General features: G+C 47.6%; 1 protein-coding gene across 1 annotated transcript; it reads right to left on the bottom strand.

Moving 5' to 3' along the window:
• Positions 1-42: 42 nt before the first annotated feature.
• On the bottom strand, positions 43-20,405 carry LOC123316098 (E3 ubiquitin-protein ligase UBR4). The gene is made up of 27 exons (XM_044902073.1): positions 19,813-20,405; positions 19,612-19,709; positions 19,199-19,438; positions 18,925-19,112; positions 18,691-18,872; positions 18,229-18,640; positions 17,957-18,169; positions 17,321-17,812; positions 16,316-16,603; positions 15,017-15,738; positions 14,667-14,950; positions 14,187-14,614; positions 7,558-14,129; positions 6,589-7,350; positions 6,284-6,503; positions 6,099-6,224; positions 5,316-6,044; positions 4,881-5,258; positions 4,406-4,823; positions 3,969-4,348; positions 3,727-3,906; positions 3,448-3,672; positions 2,265-3,391; positions 925-1,131; positions 546-861; positions 329-485; positions 43-272 (listed from the first exon to the last, which is right to left on the bottom strand). The coding sequence occupies exons 1-27, from the start codon at positions 19,941-19,943 to the stop codon at positions 208-210; spliced, it is 15,540 nt and encodes a 5,179-aa protein (XP_044758008.1). The 5' UTR covers positions 19,944-20,405; the 3' UTR covers positions 43-207.
• Between the last annotated feature and the right edge of the window lie 141 nt (positions 20,406-20,546).

The following is a 20,546-nucleotide window of genomic DNA, read 5'->3' as shown; positions in this document are numbered from 1 at the left end:
TTGGATAAGAGGATTTCGAGGTAATATTTATAAAAGAAAACACCCATTTCAATCAATATATTTCAAGTACAATAATTTAGTACTCTAAAAGTATTTAAATAACAAACAAGCAAATATTACATACAGATAAATAAACTGGTACTCTAACTTGCAAGCAATAAATCATAATAAATACAGCCTTTTTGGATTAAAACTCTTTATTAATAATTACGACATTCCATTCAGAAGATCACTTATGTAGGTTTCAGGAGTAGTAATGACATCCAACAAACCTAAAATGAGAAGTTTCAAAAAACGACCAAAAAATTTTTTTTTCGAACAAACTCACCTGTTACATCACAGAATTCAGCAAAAGAAGTACAAGGAAGTAATTCTTCGGTATACAAGGCCAACAATTTCTCCGATTCTTTTATCAAAAACTCATCATTGTGGCGTATAAAATCTGCCAGTACGTTTGGCCAATTATCATCAGAGGCGGATACATTCTGCAACAAATTAAGTTTAGATTTCCACAAATTGCCATACGTTCAACTAAATCCACCTACCTTAAAGAAATACTTATAAATTCCATCGATTAGCCCATAGAACACCAAGTAAGGCTTATAGACAGTATATTCCTTTTCTTTCTTATCAGATAACGTCTTTGATGCTCCGGTACCTCGTGCCTGAGCCAGAACGAGCAACCTCCTCAGATGAGCCATCTTGTTGTTTTTCCACTGTTGATGTGAATGCAACAGAATCGACATTGTGGCCCAATAAAGAGGACCTTCAGTCTCGAATGCGGATTCAACCCACCGTTCGGGGCTCGCAGACTCCAGATAAGCCATCAAAGAACCTTCTTCCCTTCGTGCAACCCTTGTTCTGAAAAAAAAAAACATTGAAAATTAGAAGTTCAAGTCGGGTTCGAGAGTAGTCAAAACTCACGTATTTATGACATATAAAGCGACGTGGATGAGGTACGGAATCATGTACATGTTACTCTGAGGTCCACCGCCGCCAGTGTCTTCGTGAAAAGATTTTTCTTGTGCAAATCTCAATAACAGAAGCTTGAGGTCGTGTATAGTTGAAACATGTCCTATGTCCCTATGACTAGTACTTTCTTGCAGGTAGTTATTGTGCCGTGCCAAACAGCTGGAAGACAAACGGATAATGCAGTTGGGTTTTTCACATTTTCGAAATTGTAGCAAAAAATTCCGGTAATTTTCGAAAATTTCGAACATATTCAATGTAAGAGAAATCATATAATGTTTCATTTGAATCTAAACGACTTATATTAATATTTCAGCTGAATATTTCCACAATCAGAAAGATTGTGAATGAAGATGATGATGAAGACTTTCCTTCTATTGGGAGACCCAAAAAAGTGGTGACATTTGAGAATTTCATGTTTGGCTGGATTAATGCGAAAAGTTACTAAAGGTTTTTTGATGAATGTCATCGTAGAATGAGTTCCCCAAAATTGATTTTTCTATTTTTTATTTGACTTGTCCTATACATTGTAAATGTCTTAAGGTACCAATAAATACCTAATTATTATTCTTATATTAATGTATTAAGATGAACAGCCACAAATACGCGCCAGTTGTCCTGTTAATTGTTCATTCATGTGAAATTTTCATCTCGACTTGAAACTTCCTTTAATTCCTTTTACTTATATTGATGCAAGATGATTTTTGATGAAGAATTTAACATTCTTGTAATTATCTGTTAATTCCTTCGGGAGATACCCATTCCCAACCACTGCATCATATGGATTTCATCTTCGGGTTAATATTTTTGAAATCTACAACTGATGTAACGTATTCAAACTTTAGCCAAAGAAGATAACGAACATCAACTCTCCTCAAGCAAGTACATATTATGATATTATACTGATCTCTTGTATTTTCCATGCAAATAACTGGATTTGGTATGTCTTCAATCAGTTTGTATAAACTTCAATTATGTTCGTCACATATTTTCCGAAGAGATTCAACATTGTGATAAAATACGTAATAACAGAAACTTTTACGTAGAACGGGCAACATTGCGTTGATTCAAAACCCAAAAATGTTTTGACAAGCGTCATAACCCCACATTTTCGTACTAAAGTGAAATGTGTCAAATTTCCATGGCCAACCGAGTGCTAAAATAAAACTGAATGAAGTATAAGTTCTTCGAAATGGATGTCATGATAATTTATTCATAGACAGCGTACAACAAGCGTCTTCGCTCCACTGGATATGGCGCTCGTCGACAAGATGGCGTTAAAAAAGTCAACTCACCTGGCGAAGGCGGATTCCGCCACATGAGGCCCCCAGAGCGGCAGCAGCCCGTTACACTTGGTGTTGGCGTTCTGCAAAGCCGCCGATTCCCACTCGTCCCTGGCCCTTGCCAGTCTGACGGCGTTCATGTGACAGTCGATGTGGACGATGTTGAAATGGGTGACGGTCGAGTAGCCCATCGTCTTTCGCTGTTTCGCCTCGAACTCGTCGACGTTGCAACGTTTCGTGAACGTGTAGATGCCGAGCACCTTGCTCGGCTGGTACTTGTAACCCTCGCGGCAGATGCAGCACACCAATCCAGACTCCTCGCCCAGCTCCATCTCGATCTGCTGCAAGATGGCGCTCCTCGCCGTCACCTGTCCCTTGTCGTTGGTCTTCATGCCCAACTGGCCGAGCTGTTTCTCCCGCATCGCCATCGCCAGTCTCTTCTTCTCCGACCTCGTGAACTCCCTCACCTCCTCGATCCTCTTCGCGACCGTCGCGTTGGTGCAGAGCGCCTCCAGGAGGTTCTCCGCCAGCGAGCCGACGTGTTCGTCGGACGACACCTGCTCCAGACGGTGGATGATGGGTATGGTGTCGGCTGAGGCGATGGCTAGTTGGGAATTCTCGTGACTGTGCGCGATGCCCGTCAAGAAACGTAGGATATACTTCAACGCGGCCTTCGATATGAATTCCTTCAGCTCGTCGCTGTCCGTACGTAACAGGGTGGGTTTCACGCAGGGGGCGTGCATGTTTATGTATTCGAGGGCGTCCTTGACCACGCCCAACTTGACGATGTAATCCTTCAGTGTGTTGCCGGTCGGGTTTCGCTCTATGCTGTTGGTGAGCGTGCAGAACATCTCCAATTTCTGCTGGTCCTCGGGCGTGTGTTCGTAATCGTATTTGTTAAAGTCCAGTATCGGTTTGAAGTGATTGAGTAATATCTCCATCTTCTCGTCGTTCGCGTACACCAGCGCCGCCAACACCCTCGTGAGATGGGCGAGAACGGCCTGGTTACTCTTGACGCAGGGATGACCGGTGAAAGATATCAGGGATTCTATGTATTCCGGACCGCCGAACGTTTGGGAGAACTTGACGAAAGTCTCCAACGGTTCGCTGGTGGCTTTCGAAAGGATGGTCTCCATGATCTGAAAGAAAAACGTGTCACGAATATTTTAACCAACAAGGTTAAAGGTTACACCACCTCTAACAGTTGTTCGGTGATCTGACCCTGAGCCGGATCCGACTCGCATTCTAAACATAGCTTCAAGGTTCTCAGGAAAACTTCCATGGCCCCCAGTTCGGGCTGTATCAACACCTCTTGGCATTTCGACACTTTCACGCTGAGCCTAAACAGTTTCAAGAGGACCTGGACCAAAGTTCTCGCCCTCCAGATCTTCTGTATGGCCCCCAATCTCTTAACCATGACCTAACAAATAATATCACTCAGTAACGAACTGTTAGATTCAACCAGTAAACCCACCTTTATTCCGTCGCATTTGGCGAGTACGTTAGCCATCTTGTACACTTCTTCATTGTTCACCGCTCTCTCAGTCTTGTTGTCCAAACTCTCGATGAACTCCTCGGTCGCGTCTCCCAACAGGCCCCTCATTCGATAAACGACGCGCATCGCGTCATGATCTCCCCCTTCCGCCAGCCAAATCTGAAAGGGAATGCTCGAGTAGTTCAAACGTCCCGCCGTTACCTACCGATTAAACGACGTACCTTTTTGTAAACGTCTTTGACGGCGAGGTCCAGGCTCATGATCTTGTTGTTGACCAAGAGCTCCATCCCGTTGTCGTCCTCCAGAAGGGCGACCAGCTCGCAATCTTGACAGATCTTGTTTTTGACGTCTCTCATCAGGGGACCCAGGCCAGGCTCCATGCTGGAGTACGGGTTACCGAGCATGCGACCTTGCAAGAAGTCCTCCTGTTGCGGATCCTTCTCCAGCGTTAGGAAGAACTCGCTCACGTCGTTCTCCTCGGGGTAGATCGTGGAACAAAGCCGTTCGAATATGAAAACGGGGGTGAGTATGTCTTGGAGACTGCACTTTTCGACCGTTTTTATGCAGACCGCCATGAAGGCCTTCGTCTCTTTCTGCGTACCTAAAAACGAAGTAGATTATAGTTTTCCCATTTTTTCAACCAAGACCAACGACGAACCTGTTGTCATCTCCTCCAAGAGCTCCAGCAACTTCTCCTGCGTGTCGTCGATCAGTCGCGTCCGCTGCACGACTAGTCTCCTCAGCGACAGGTATCCGTCCAGGACGTCCCCGACCAGTTTCCTCTTGTTCTGTCTCCTGATGGCCGGGTCGTCCAGGAACGACGCCAACAGCTCGGTCAGCTGGTTGAGGGCGTAGCCTTGCGTCAGGTCGGAAGTCAAGGTGGTCTCCTCCAGCCTGTGCAACTTCTTGATCTCGAGCGTTATGAGCTGCGCGATTATCTTGAGCACGCTCTGCAGCGTGAGGTACTGCTTCCAAGGGGGCTGGGCGATGAGACCCTGGTAGAGCGTCAGGAACTCGGCGGCGCTCTCGCCGGCCACGCAGAGGTCGGGAAGCCAGCAGGTCAACAGGATCAAGATCTGAAAAGCGACGAAGGTAATCACCAGTCCAAAAATTGTACTTAACCGAAAGCCTACCTCTTTCCTCCTCTCGTGAGTATTGCACATCAGCTCGATGATGTTGCAGGTCACGTGTCTAGCCAACCTGGATATCGGGTTGAACATTATAGTTTCCAACCAGCGGCTCTCGTTGAGATTCAGGTTAACCCTGGGATGCTTCCTCATCTTCAAGTTCGTCCTCCACTTCTTCAGATACTTCTCGGACAGATAATACGACCTGACTTCCTCTTTGGACGCGTCGGCTGGAATTCCGGTCGACTGGTTGGTCTCCTTGGGCAACCTCGCCTTCCAAGTCGCGAAACTGTGCTTGGGATCGTCTTTCAGCCATTTGTCCACCATCACCGTTATGTCGGTGAGACACTTCTGTCGAACTGTGGTGGCAGTGTTGGTTTTTTCCTAAAAACAAAAATAACAATTAAAAGATAAGTTCACAGTCGAAAATCGTCGAATTACCTTCGATTTCTTGGAGTTGATCTCCGGGGGTTTCATCAGATTATGCAGAATCTTGAGGCAAGGCAGGATGATGGATTCCATTATGGATGGATCTTGAGGGTTGTCGCAGGCGTCCAAAAACAGCTTCATCATACACTTGAGCTTCAGCTCCCAGCTGTTGTCGTCCCTCTGAACCATGGCGCCCAGCAGGTCGATCTCGTGCTTGATGCTGGTGCTGAATTCCAGACTGTTCACGTCGCTGCCGAGGAAGAGGGTGAACTTTTGTATTATCAGGCTGCACAGCTGTTTGGTGGCCTCCTCGTCGTCCGTGGTGAGCACGCACAGCAGCTGCCTGACCTCCTCTTGGATCTGAGCGCTTCCCCTCCTCAGATTGTTGCACACGAGCTCTTCGATGAGCTGTTTCGAGCACAGGTTCTTCCTGGTCTTCGGGTTCGTGGCCAGGGCTCGCAGCAGCGTCAGACAGTGTTCGATGGTTGCCGAGCAACAGCCGTAACACTTGGTGCGGATGCAGGGGTCGTCTGGCACCAGCTCGGATTCCTCCTGTTGCTCCTCGGACTCTTTCAGGAGCGGCGTCGATTTCTGAAGGTCGACGTCTCTGTGCTTGCGATCGTAGGCCACGATTTCCTTTCTGGAAACCAGAACTTTCTGGATTATCTTGCTGAGTTCTTCGAATGCGGTTTTACACTCGTTGCAGTACTGCTGGGCCAGAGCTTGAATCGTCTTGTTCACCTGGAAGAATTGAGAACTGCAACTTCACTGCAACAATAAAAAAAGAATAGTTACCTTCAGCTGGGAAGATACCACTACAGGAGCTGCAGTAGCAGCTGGAGCGGCGGGCGCGCTGGCAACAGTGCTCGCTTCTTCGGTTCTTCTGTCGCTTCGGTGATCCGAAACTCTCATGATCAGATTCTGAAAAAGAAAATTTCCTGCTTGACTTCCCCTGGTTAGTAAAAAAATTCAATAATCACCTCCAGCGTAGGTTTGTTGGCGATCAATTGCTTGTAAACTCTGTCGGCCTTTTCCAAGAGGGTGTTGATGTTGGAGACGGTCTTCTTTCGATCCTCATCGTTTTCTATCGGCTCGATGGCACAGCAGGGCTTGGCCAGTAGCGTGAAGTCGAACTTGGCGTATTTACAAAATCCGCAAGAGTGACATAGGAACGGATCCTTCTCGTCATAATTTATTGCTCTGAAAACAGCAAGATCAAAACTAGATCTACCACTTTCATAACTTTGTATTCTGAGTATTTCATGGTCATACTCGTACAACTTACCGACATTTGTGGCACTGAAACACATTCTCGCCACAGGTGGCGCAGACGCCTGGATTGGCCGCCACCGCGGCGCTACACCTCGGACACTGCAGGGTCTCGCTGGAGGCCTGTATGTTCTCGTAGAAATCGGCGTACTCCACCATGAAATTGCACGCGACTATCGGCAGGGGAAACTCGATCTTGACCTCCGTCTGTCCGGACAGCAACGTGACCTTCTTGGCCTTGTGCCACAGGGCCGGCTTGTTCTTCAGCTCGACGACCGCGTGCACGTTGCGGTTGTTGTAGTAGATATTTATCGTGCGCACCATCTTGGTGCGTTTAAGCTCGCCTATCCTGACCGTGATCTTGCTGATCGTGTGGCTACCGAGCAGCTTCACGATCTGCGTGGTGGTGGTGAATTTAGAGTCCACCTTGATGGAGCTCAGTTTGATGGCGGAAAAAGGCACCTCCGGGTTGTTGCACACCAGACACGGGTTCGATTCGAGGTAATAGCCCTCCAGTTCGACGAACTGGCTCATGTGGGCGTACAGGTTGGCGTTGGGATGATGGGCCAGTATCTTGTTCTGGGCGTGAAGCACCGACACCACGTTCTCTATGTACTGTTCGGTCTGACTCGAGTTAGGGTTGGTCTGGATGAATTTCAGGGAGAAGTATCCGAGCAGGTCGACGAACTGAACCGCTTTCCTGCCGTAAGAGGGTAGCAGGGGCCATAGTTGCCACAGGAGGGCTAGTTGAGATTCCTGGTGCTGCTTGTTGGAGTTCCTACATGGAAAAATGCGATAACTGAAGAGATTTCTGAATTACAGAAGGTTAGCATGTACAGTAAGTACATGATGGCCGGACGAAACTCAAATTTAGCATAAATTCTACATCAAAGAATCCAACGCGACTATTTTGACTTAAACTTAGTAAATTGCAGCCTGATCACACTGATCTCTACTTAATGAAAAAGAAATAGTTGTTACTCACTTGTAAACCGACAACACAAGGGCGTGCGCCTGCCACCTGACCTGGGTGACGTTGGTCTCCAGCATGAAAGTCTTGATGAACCTGGCGAAGGTTTCCCTGGATACGAGCTTGAGAACTTGCTCTACCAGGGCGACGCAATTCGACTCCTCGAACAGAGCCTCCGCCGCGGAATCGTCCGACTTCTCCCTCTCCTTCCTCTGCGTCGACGTTTTGCTCTGATCCGCCTTCTTCATGTTGCCGGCGCTCAAGACTATGGCGCACTGCAATAACTGTAGTACGGTGGGCGCGACCCCCTCGTCCAAGAGGAAGCTGACCTGGAGTAGATAGGCCAGGATGTCTTCGTTGTGCAGACAGAACTTCTGCCAGTTGCCGGTCCTGCTGAGAGCTATCTCCAGGCAGGCCTTCAGGTGTTCCATCAGCTCCACCATCGAATCGTAGGGGAACGACAGCGAATGTTGCACCTCCGTCTCGGGCTGGTAGCCGCCCTTCGCGCAGCACTGCTTCACGCCCTTGATGTGCGTGTCCAAGGCGTGTAGATCCCTCAGCTGCCTGTATTTCTCCTTGCTGCCGCAAATGAACAACAGCAATTTCCTGATCTGTCTTCTGACGAAGGGCGCTTGGAAGGTCATCATATACTCGCACAGATGGCGATACCAGCTGTTGTCGAACGCCTGCGCGATAGATTCCGCTACTTCCGAATGTTTGTGCACCTGATATGGTAACCTCAAGGCCATTTCCGTCACCAAGTGGGGGTAGGTCGAAAAAACGTCGGAGGCGTGTTCTTTCACGAACTGCTTGAGGAAGAACGGAGTCATATCGGGAGGAGGATGAGGCATATGTTCCTTCAGTAGATTTCCCGTGACGTTCGGTGCGGTTTCTTCTTTCTCGGTGTTCTTCCAATACTCCAACAGAGACTGAAGTAGTTTACTGCAGAAGGCAATGATTTCAGCTTTGTGTAAGACAGTGGCCGTTGTTTTTGATATAAACACCGTGTTATCGGTACTAGACGATTTCGAGGTACCGGAAGATGAAGTCGATGACTTACACCTGGACATCAACACGCTCAGTAATCTCATCAGGATCAATTGCACCTCCTTCTGTTTGTCTCTCTGGATGTAACACGAAACGTCCGGGGTGTTCAATTGGAGCTCGTTCAAGATCGTGCTGAGTAGAGAGTTCAAACAAGCCCTGTCTCTTTCCAAATGACCGTCCAGGTCGAGGGTAAGTTGCAGGACTACTTGTAGGAACGGAATCGCCCTAACACCTTCGACGTTCTTCAGTTTCGGCAGATATTCGGTCAGTCTCTCCAGCAGCTGTAACCGGAGGATGTGTAGTCTACCGCTGTTCTCCGAATCTATTTCCAGATCCATGTCGACAGGGGAATTATCCTGTTCGATTATCGTGAGGTTCAGTACGTTTGGCGTGGAACTGGTGTCGGATCTAGACACTATCGTCATCTCTTGTATGTTGTCGCCGTAAGCGGAACTTCTGCCCGATACGTTGTGTTCTCCGGTGATGCTCTCCACACCGCTACCTCCGCTCTCCGAGCCAGCGCTTCCTCCCTGTTCGGCCGGCGAGGTCCTCAGCGTGGATCCGTCGGTGGCCGCGGTGCTTCCCTCGTCGTCCGAACCGGCTGCAGATGCAGTTGTATCGCTGAAGTGGCCCGCTTCCTGGTTCTGCACGTTTTGCGCCGCCTGCGCCAGCTGATCGGCCGACAGCACCTGCAGTCCCTGCTCTCCTACCATCTCGTGATCTTGAAGGCTCAGCGCTATCGCCAGTTCGACCATGGCCTCGTCGTCTGCGTCCCTAGGTATGTTTATTATGGGCGATAAGCCCGCGGCGCCACCTAGCAACGCTTCCAACGGGTTTATGTTGTGTTCCTCCCCAGCCGCTTGCGGTTGTTGAAGCATCTGTATGGCTTCGACCGCGTCTATTTCGTACTGTATAGACGGCTGGTCTTCCTGGCTCGATTGGGTCTGTATCTGGGACGTCTTAGGTTCGTTTTTGTCCGGTAACGGGCTCAAACACGTTGGTGGGCTGGGTATGAACACCCTCCTCTTCTTGAGTTTCGGTTTTAGGACTTTGCTCAGGGCTTGTTTGGCGCTGAACGCTATAATCGGGTCTTTGCATAGTAGGAGTTGAAGGTAGACCGCTATAGTGATATTACTGTACGTATCGCAGCTGTTGAAGGCGTGCACTATCTCGACGATCGCGTAAATTATCTGTTCGGTGTGCTTCAGACCGGGCACAACGACCGGCGCCAAGTTCGTGTTATCGGGTTTTATGGTGTGGAGCGTCCACAGCACGTCCATCAACAGTAGAAGCAAGTGTTGCTTCTTGGGGTCTTTGACGGGGGGTAGTTTCAAATCTAACGGATCGTCCAGCACGACGTCCTGTATGGAAGTGTGAGAATCGGCGAATTTAACAAGGTTCTGCGGCCTAGCGACCGCGATTCCCTTCACGATAAGCACCAATCTGTAGTAACTTTCCGCGTCGATGTTCGTGGGATCGTTGGCGAAGTGTTCCGTCATCGCTATCAAGCTGGTTACGGCGTGTTGTAAGAGCGCTTGATCCTTATAGTTGTGGTACTGTTGTTTGGTTGTGTGCAGAGACGACAGCAACGCTTTAGAATAAGTCTGCACCGATGGTGGCGTAGGTAGGGTCAGAAGCTGCGTGGCGACCTTAAAAGCTGCCAGTTTATGAGCCGCCAGCTTATCGTTGGTCAGATAAAGCGAGAATGAACCGTCGAGAGCTTCCAATATCCCTACCGACAACATCTCCAATTTTGTCAAGGGTAGCATGCTGTTGTTCATTAGGTCCGCATCTACGTTGGTCAGGGTGTTCGATGAAGATTGTGCCGAGTTTGGATTGCCGGCGCTAGTCACTTCCTCGTTCTCTTCCGGCCATCCAAACAAGTCTTTGCTTTTTCCGAATATCTTTATACTGTCGACCATCGTGACGTTCTCGGGATCTTGCGACGGGCCGAACATTATCATCAGCTTCTTGTCGGCCAACAGGCTTTCCTCGCGCGAAAACGGAATGTCGAACCATCTGCTCCTGGTCACTTGGGTGCTTATAATTCTGCCGAAGACTTCCACGAACGACGGTGCCCTCTGTATGTCCTGGGTGCCGACCAGCACCCTCAGACCCGTCATCACCATGTTGTTGTCGTTATTCGTGACTTCCACCGAGAAACCCAGCGGTCTGTTGCAGGCCACGTATAGATTCATGGTGTTCAATCTGTGTTTCAATTGAGCAGCGTTATAAACTTGCAGCAAATCGTTACCGCCGATCTCCACGTCATTCATCGGTTGACAATGCTCGAAGAAATCGACGGGGAAAGTGACCGAGCCGATTATCTTGCCCGATTTCGCGTTCTTCTTCTTCCTCTGCTTGATGTGCGCTCCGTTTATGGTCGGCTGGATGGTCGACGACATCCAGAAACCGGTCTGGTCCATGTTCGCCATGTACATCTTCAGACTGCCGTCTTCGCAGAGCAAGATCAGGGTAGTCCTGAGCTCGCAGACCGAGTTGTGCCTGATCGCCACCATGTCCATGATTTTCGACTTGGACGGTACCACGCGGATCTCCTGGATCATTATCGTGTCCGGTTTCAGCATCAGTATGACGGGATTGTTGCTGACCTGCATGGCGCAGCAGATGAGACCCGGATGGTTCGGTATCTCGGTCCATTGACACAGCGGTTGTACCACTATCTTGGCTCCGTTGCTCTTGGTAGCCGTGATGTTGGCGGATATGTTGATCGGGAAAGCGACGGTTAGACTGTTGGATTTCGGCGTTATCGGCGATATGAAGCTCTTTCCCTGCACGTAACTGTAGAATAGTAGTCCCAGTGTGTGCGAGTAGTATATGCTGACGCCACCGCCGGCTATATGGCCGTTAGCATCGGCAACGTCGAGATGGTAAACTTCCAAGTTGTTAGTTACGTAGAACGACCCATGTTTCGCGGAACTTTCTTCGTTAAGAACCTCGTTGTAGATGTGACCTAAAGACGACATTAGCAGTATGTGGTAGGTCCCTTCGTCGTACATGAACGTACAGTCTCTGATCTTCCCGCTTGGTACCAAGAAATAATATTGAGGACTGAGAGAGTCGACGGCCAAATCATAGATCTTTACAAAATCGGCAGTTACCAATGCTAGCTTAGTCTGGGACCCCGGCAACCATATAGACTTGATTATGAAATTCCCAGTTTCCAACTGCGGATGTAGCACTAGATGGTCGGAGACCGAGCCGCTGGAGGAAAACGTTAACACGTGACAATCCTTCAAACCGCACACGGCTAGATAATCCTCGTTGCAGAGGTTACTTGACAGCGACAGCACCGTGAATGGTATAGGAGCCGACGACAGTCTTGTCAACGTGAGCTTCCTGGAAGACGAATCGGCCTGTTTCAACAGCGCGGACAGTTGGAGCAGCGTGATCTTTCCCTTCTCGTGCGACACCGCCAGATGTTGCCTTCTGCCGTGGGTCGAGGTCATGCAGCACATGGCCACCCGTCTCACTATGTGCGCAGACAGAAGTTGCCTTATGGTCTGTCCCTGCTCGCCCGAGTAGTTCATCCTAACGTTCTCGAAGGCGCCCTCCTGCGAGCCCAGCGTCGGCACCATCAACTGATCGCTGTTTACGTATTCTTTGGTGTCGTTGTGCAGACGACGTAGAGCGTCCAACGCCCGCATGTGGCACCCCACGGGCGAGTTAACGGCGCACATGGTATCGATGGCCGGCACCAGGGTCTGTATGAAATCGATAAGGTTGGACGCCGCGTGTACGTTGCCGAGATAACTGACGATGTAGGCTTTCGACGCGTCCAGATGTTGTATGTTGTTGTGCAGTTTCCTCTTCAGGGAAAGCCTGTCTATGGATATGGGGGACGAGGTCCTTCGGCGTAAGGAGCTCGGGAGTAGATCGTTCGGGTATTTGTCGCCGTGGGACGAATTCTTGGTTTCTTGAGTGGAGTCCAGGCTACGTTTGACCAGGGCCTGACAGGAACCGTCTTCTTTGGCGCCGCAGTCGCAGAAGAAGTTGCCGTATTTCGCGTAGCTCAGATCGTGTCCCTTGTGGCACACTTTGGCGCAAACCGAGCAGACGCCGACGCCGTCTAACATGCGACAGGTATGGCAGTGATACCAGTGTTGGTTCATGAATTCCTTCTGAGTGATTGTGAAAGTGCATAGTTTGTTGCATAGGGAATCTTCGTCGGAATCGTCGCCGCTGTCCTCTTCTTCGTTACCCTCTTCTTGCATATCCATGTCTAGATCGTTAACAGCCTCACTTTCCCAGGGCGGACTGAGAGCTCTGGATGCGGAATTGACCTGTTGCGTAACCTTCGATACTACTTCACTCACGTAATCCATGATGCAACAGGCGGCGTCTAACATGTAGTTCGGTTTGTTGGTATCGACGTCAGCCCCGATCTTATCCAGGACTTCTTTCTTGGCGAAATGGCTGTTGCACAGCGATATCCATTCGGTAGTGGCGGGGAATAAATGGGCGTGTCCTTTTCCAGTACCACCGTCTGCTAACATTATCATAACAACCATGAGGTCTACGAAACCCACACCTTCCAAGACGGGAGATAGAATGTGCGAACCAAGCGGTAGGAGCGCTTTGAGGATGGTCAAAGAGGCGTCTTCCGTTATGTTGCTACCCTTCTTGACCAGGAACGAGGTGAGCGCCTGCAACAGCTGACTGTTCTCTTGCACCATGAACTTGGTGGTCTCGCTGGAGGACACCGGGGACGAAGTCAGCGACTGTCTCGGCGGCGTCGACCATTTGGCGCCCTTACCCTGGGGCGCCTCCTCTTTCGGCGGCGGCGATTTCTCCTCCACCACCGGCGCTTGCGTCATGCTCGATCCTACTATCACCTGCTTCAGCCATTCCTGCAGTTTATCGCCCTCCACTTCGGCCAGCTTGCTCATGCTGCTGCACAGATAATTCAGACTGGGATCGGTCGAGCTCTTTTCGGCCGCTTGGAATAGTTTGTTGAAGAAATGCAGGACTCTGGTGCTGTAGTGTTGAGACATCTTCGGGTTCGAAACGCTCAGCAACACTTTGACCAGCTCCTTGTCGCCGGTGAAGAAGCTTTCCAGTGCCTGACGACCGGACGATTTCTCAATGATCTTCTCGTAGAATTTCAGGCAGTTGTGCAAGATCTTCTCGTCGATTACCGAACTGTCGCCGGACGGGGCCGATGTGTAATTGACGATCAGCTTGTAGGTGTGATTCAGCACGTGCCTGTACACTCGTTTCTGGTGCTCGTCGGTGTCCGTGTCCCCTATCATTTTTTCCAGGGTCTTCGACGCTCTGTCGTATAAAAATTCGGTTTTCGCGTTCAACGTTACGGTTATCAGAGTTTCCACAGCTTTGCTCTTGGTGTCTGTGTTTTCTACTTTGGTCGCGTGGTCGCAGATGAAATTGATGCAGCACTGGAGCAGTCGTTTCAGGGATAGATTTATGTTGAAAGGTTGCTTAGATAATGAGGAAATGTGAATGTCTACGATCTTGAGTAGGAAATTCTCCGAGGGGACTATGTCGTTCTGGAACAGGCTCTGAAAAATATCGTTGAACTAACAGTCGGGCAAAATATGGAAATAGCAATAACTTACGGCCGAGAAATCTTCCAGCGCCAATCCGTTCCACTGCTGCAGGACGGTGGAGAAAGTTTGCGGCAGCAGGATGTTCAATTCGGCGGCCAAGCCGTTGACCAAAGGGTTCTTGGTGGAAGATACGGCCAGCACGTCCTGCAGACATTCCAGGTCTTGCAACGAGCACTTGTTGGCCGCCTCGGACTGTTCCACGACGGTGTTCAGCACCGACCATCTGCTACAGTGTAAAACGGCCTGCGTCAGTTTGATGACGTGCGGGAGGAGATCTTGCACGGAGCACGCCTCCTCTGCGACCGACGTCGACTTGTTAGGGGAAGGCAGATCGGCGTTGCTCCCCGGTTCGTCGACCCTGACCTGAAGTTTGGCCAGAGACAGATCCAGAAGCATCAGATTGAAGATCGGCGGTAGATTCTCCTTTTTGAGGATGCCTGAGACGTAAAACCAATTAGCGAGGATAGAACGGCAACGTCGCAGACTTACCCTTCTTGACATCGGGCATCAGCGCGGTTAAACAAGTCTTTGCAACACCAGCGTCGTACTTCAAACTGTTCACCAGGTCCGTGACAGCCTTAAGTAACTTGTCGGCGTGTTGGGTGTACATCCCCTGCTTAACCAGACCGTCTTTTAGCCACCTGTTGAAGTTTTTGTGGCTCGTACGCGGGCCCCATATCATAGAGTGCAACATCAAAGGTCCCGGCGGTAAGTTCTCGCCCGAGCTCAACCTCTCCATGTAACTGGTGGACGGCGGCAACAGATGGAGCAACCTGTTCACGGGAAAAAAAGGATTTATTAGTGAATAGCGCGATTTTAACCTATGAACCACCACCTACCTCCAGCAGATGGTGAAACAGTACTGAGTGGCGCACAGCCCCAGACTGGACATCTTGTTAGGTCCGGTCGCCACGTGGGTCACGTTCAGTATTTCGATTAGGGCGTCCAGAAGCAGAGGATACCTCAGCTTATCGGGGGTGCCAAGGATGAAGTTGCAGGCCAGCCCGTCCAATTTCGGCGAGTCCTGATTGTTGTTCTCGAAACTGGTCAGGACGTAAAACCTGGGTCTCATGGCGCTGTCGTCGACGCCGCTCGACTTCCTCAGGTTATCCTCGATGTCCTGCCACGACGTGTACATCCTGGTCATGTTGTTCTCCTTGTCCCTGTCCGTGTTCAGGTTGGTCGAGTAGAACAGGTTCCACTGTATCTGTTCCAGGAGGGAGGAGGGCGCGTCGTACAGGTGTTTCATGATGTAGTCGAACAGCAGCAGCAGCCTGGACAGGTGGAGCAGTTGGCTGTCCCTCAGGGCGCCCCTGGCGACCTCCGAACATCTCAGCACGCCGCCGGCGAGCAGCAGAACTACCGATTTCTTCTGCATCAGGTTCAGGGAATGGAATAGGTACAGCAGGACCTGGGCGTGTTCGACGTTCAGGTCTTCGTTGTCGGCGTCCGAGGCGTTCGGGGAAGTGTTGAGCACGTTCTCGATCAGGGTGTTCACGAACCTGTGCCATATGTTGATGACCGACGCCTCTTTCTCGTTTTGGGGGCGCAGGAGGAGTACCTGTCGTCAATACGAATTCGATGAGTGATTGGAAACCCCTTCAGTTATCTGATCTATTACTTATGGCCGTTACCCAGGAAATAAACGGTTCCAGTGGCGTTAAAACCAGCTGCCCCTTTGAGAATTTGAGAGAAATATTCATGGGAGATACGTGTGTTGAAAGTAAAACTTCAAAAAATCCCCGAACGGTTGTACCGAGCTCGATGAAATTTCGAGAAGAGTTGCCCTTCAAGTATAAGTTACAAAGGAGTTTTCTTTCAAACTTAGAACTTTTATTACAATTATTACAATATACCTATTTTATATCAACAAACGCCTTACAGAACTTCAAATATAAAATTATGTCCCTCCCCACAATCACTCCTGGAACCTCAATTGCATATCTGCGGACACACTGTTGAGAAAGTTAGGTTAGATCAGTTTAATTTGACAGTTCAGTTTTCTGTGTTCTTGTGACAGCGCAGGCGTGAAGTTCCAGCACGTCAAGCCTAGGGGGGATATCGCGAACTAGACTGGAAAGCGGCTATAAACTGCACAATTCGGCCATATTTAACCCCCAATATAACTTCCGACTCACCTGCGCCAAGACGCCCAGCGTCCTCGGATACACCTGCAAAGGCCACGCCTCCGTGTTCCAGGGCGACACGCCCAGATGGTTCAACAGACAGGTCTGCAGAGACGTGAAGTTCGAATGCGTGATCAGGTTGTGGGTGAACCTGGTCAGCGCGCCTGAAAATTCGCAATAGAGCTGTCCCAGCTGCGTGCCGAAGTAGACGCAGATGGTACCGACCTCGGTTCTGGAAGTTTCCCGGTCCAGGTCTCTTATGATAGCGGCCAGAATGATCATCTGCTGTTCGGTCAGACCCTGAAAATTTTATTCCACGGTTAAGACTTTGCAGCCTTGAAAGGTGGAACTTCCGCGGTCGATCTTCGTCCTAGCCGTCTCGGGGAGGGGGAAAAAAACGATTTTGACCGTTTTTCACTGATTGAAATTAACCTTTAAAAGATGGAAATAATGATTGATTTGATCCTCAGCTTTTATACTTTCCTAGAATGGATAACCCACCTACATATGATTCAAATTTTATATTAATTCTACTTCGAAACTTCTACCTAATGTTATTTCCCTATATGAAGGACCATATTTTGTAATGAAGTGAGGCCGCTCTGGTTACAAGAATCAACACCAGATGGAGCACTGAATAGTAATTTAAATAAAACAAATCTACCTATTCAAGCATCTTCTGAAATGAAGAAATCTAACATAAGAAATGTCGAGGGAAATTCCAATAAATTCGAAAAAACTCGTAAACTACATTCGTGATAAGCTCCCCAGAAACTGGCTGTCAAAAAGTTTCGACAGATGAAACGTCATTCTGTATCTATGCTCCTCTGTCAATGGAGTATGTCGTTAGGATTGTCAAAAAATGTTTACAGATGAAACGTCATTCTGTGTCTATGATTCTCTGTCAATTGAGTCGAAAATCTGTGTTTTTGGTCGAGCAAATGACAAACAAAAAACAAAACACAACACTGGAAGCCTCCACCATCATCAATAGCTACAAAAGAAGGAGTATCTTACCTGTTTCACATAACGCATAACGAATGGGCTCTTGGAACACAGAAAGTGCTTGTTGAGGAAGGTGAATATGTTCGTCGCCAACGAGATGTAGCTGTTGGCCTCTCCCTTTTCCGGTACAATGGAATGATGACGATCCGTTTGTGCGGACTTTGTCTCCGCGTTGTCAGACGTCGACGGCGTCTTGGACTCGGTGTTCTCGCTGGGAGCGAGCGTCTCCTCGAACCAGTGCCCCAGTATCGGCTCGCTGTCATCGTCGTCGTCTGTCGTGCTCTCGTCCGAACAGAGTATCATGTCCTCGTAGTAGGTGGTCGAGTCCGATTGGCTGAAGGTGTCGCCCTCTGGCGGGTGCATGCGTTTCAGGGTGCAGGCCTTGCGATAACTGACTATGGCCAGATAGAAGAGGAGCTGATTCAATGGGGCGGCGTTTAGGATCCTTGCCACGCGCTGGAGGGCGCTGAATTGCCCCATCGCAGCCAATGGAGCAGGGTCGACCTGAAAACGATTGAATTCATCTTGCAAAATGACATTTCTCAAACTGTCATCAGCATCAACTGTCATAATGACATTTGACCATAGAAAAAATCGAAATTGTTCTATGAACCTGTCAGAAAAACATAACATTAGGATTTACAGTACCTGCGTCTGAACGGTGTTCGGAGACAAACTGCAGGCCTCCAAGTGCAAGTCCTCAAAAAGATCCGACAGTAATGTTAAAGTTCTGGTGGCCAGAGCCACTGATAGAACCCCAAATGATTGTTGGAACTTCATTAGACCTGATCGCGCCGAGTTTGTCTCCCTAGACTTGCAGGGACTTCTGCTCTTCTCCTCCCGATCCCTTACATGTGTGACCTGGAAAAAAGTTAGGTTAGCCGGAAGTTTTTTCTCGGTCTATCGACAAAATTTCATACTTTTTCTGTTCCAGATCCAGTGCTGGCGTTCAAATGGGCCTGAAGACCGGAAGTTAGTACCCAGGCGCCGGATAAGAGGTGGTTTTGATAAATGTGGCCCCCTGCCCTAGTCGAATTTTTTATGGTGTTGCCTATATATGAGTACATATTGAGAGCTTGTTCGACAAGCGACACAGCGTTAGAGTCTGGATCTTCCTCTTTAATACAAGCCTGAGCTTGGGAGGTAGCTTTCGGTGAAACTACTGTGCCAGAACTCAAGAAAGCGCAAGCTGTAGCTTGGCTTATAGCACAATATAGAGCGGCCATGCTCAAGTGACTCAATTTATCCAATTTGGTGGGCGTCAATGGTTCTAAAACCGGCAAATTGATAGCAGACATGGCCAAATTTATTTCCGATACCATTGATGACAACCTAGAAACAAATCAATAAGAACTGAATAACATTAACCAACTGTAACTTACCCATTTCTTAATAATGTTGCCTCACTATGATTTGCAGGCAAACTGAAAGGCTTGCCAGCCAAAGCTTCTTCAACTTTCGTTCTTGCTCTCTTAATGGATGGTAAATTCAGGCATAAATCAACTAAAGTATCGCCTGCTCTCAGTGTTTGCAAACTTTCAGTGTTGGATTTTAAAAACAATTTCTGGAAAGAAAAGTTATTCAGGAAAACCAATGATTAGAGCAATTCTCCTTACATTTATTTCCGAACTGGGGTCATTACTAGTTGATTCATCTGTAGGGTTTGGAAGGCTGGTAGAAGCCTGGTCTAAGGTTACAGTATGTCCATCACGAAGTGGAAGTGTCAATTGCTCTAGTATACTATTGGAAAGATCCGATCTAGTCTTAGCAGTTTCAGATTTATTACTAATTTCCTTCTCACCTCCTTCAATAAAATATATTTTTTAAATGGGTTCATCTGAACTACTTATACATGGTTTAATTACTATTCATTTTTTCTATTATACTCACCAGGTTGAGGAGGATTATGTTGAGGCAGATTTTCTCCTTTCATTGTGTTTGTCAGTACAGAAACTTCAGAAGTGGATAAAAGTCCCGTACCTACACACAATATTCGAATGGCATTCAAATATTTTTCTACTGAATTATTATTTGGATTAGCATCTATACACACAGTTTGAAGGACACTTAAAATGTATTTGAGCAGAACACTGCAGGCTGCATTTACAGTTTCAAGTTGACTTGCAGTTACTGAAAAATAGGTTAGATATTAACTCCACTGAATGGAATTTTCCAGAAGATAACAGATGATGTAGAAAGTTGGGCAGATGTTATTGTTACTAACACAACTGCTTATAGTTTTTTTCCTACTGTGGAAGGCTGTTATTGTCAAGATGATATGATAATTTCAGAGTGAAACTTACAGTTTTTACTCCTCTTAGAAATGAAGTCTGCTGCTAGTACAGCAAATGAGTTGAGGAAATTCTTACTAGTTTCCTTTGGTCTTAAGATTTCCGATTCACTGAAATAAAAACAAAAATATTCGGTTCTTTTTTCTTGACAGAAATATTGCGCATTATTTCGCCAAAACTGTCAACCTAATTCGTCATAAAAATGATACGTACCCTTTAGTTATCGCAACGCACAATTCAATGAGTTCTGTTTTAGTGGAGGATGAATAATTTGAATTTAGAAAAGGTTTCAAAATCGTCGTCCAGTCTACTCCGCCACTGCAAGCGGCCATTGCATCTGCCATTTGTAATAGATCGGTTTCGAAATGACAAGTCAATTTTAGTTTTTTTCATGCTTATCTCCAGTCACATTGGGTGTATATGGTTCAATTGGGTGTTTCGACAATATTTCAACTTTCTTAAGTCTACTTGCCCAAGTTTAATAATCAAAATGCACTGGTTCGATCAATATTCTCATAACAATTTCTATTTTTATCGTATCAAAATTTGGATTTGTCCAAGTTCTAGTACACAGAATTAAATACACAGAATACAGTTAATACACAGTTCACACAGAAAGAATATTGCTGATTCTAATTTTCTAATAAGAAAGGAGACTCACATATGTTAAACGATAAAAATTATTTTAACGATTAACGCCCAACGTAGCTCCGCTTCAGTAAATTTGGTTAGATCATAGAATAATTACAAATATTCCCAACAAATGAGAAATTTACATGGAAATTAATCAATTTCGAACAAAAAATCATCAAATCTGTAAGGAAAAATTGTTGTGGATTTTATTTCCTGACGGTTGAATGAAGGCGGTTAAACTAAAGAAAATGAGATGTCCATAACAACTTCATCCAAGTCAACTACAGAATACAAAAATTGTTATTGAATTTTGA

Source organism: Coccinella septempunctata, chromosome 6, assembly GCF_907165205.1.
Source record: "Coccinella septempunctata chromosome 6, icCocSept1.1, whole genome shotgun sequence".
Taxonomy (NCBI): domain Eukaryota; kingdom Metazoa; phylum Arthropoda; class Insecta; order Coleoptera; family Coccinellidae; genus Coccinella; species Coccinella septempunctata.
This window is presented reverse-complemented; position numbering and strand designations above follow the sequence as displayed.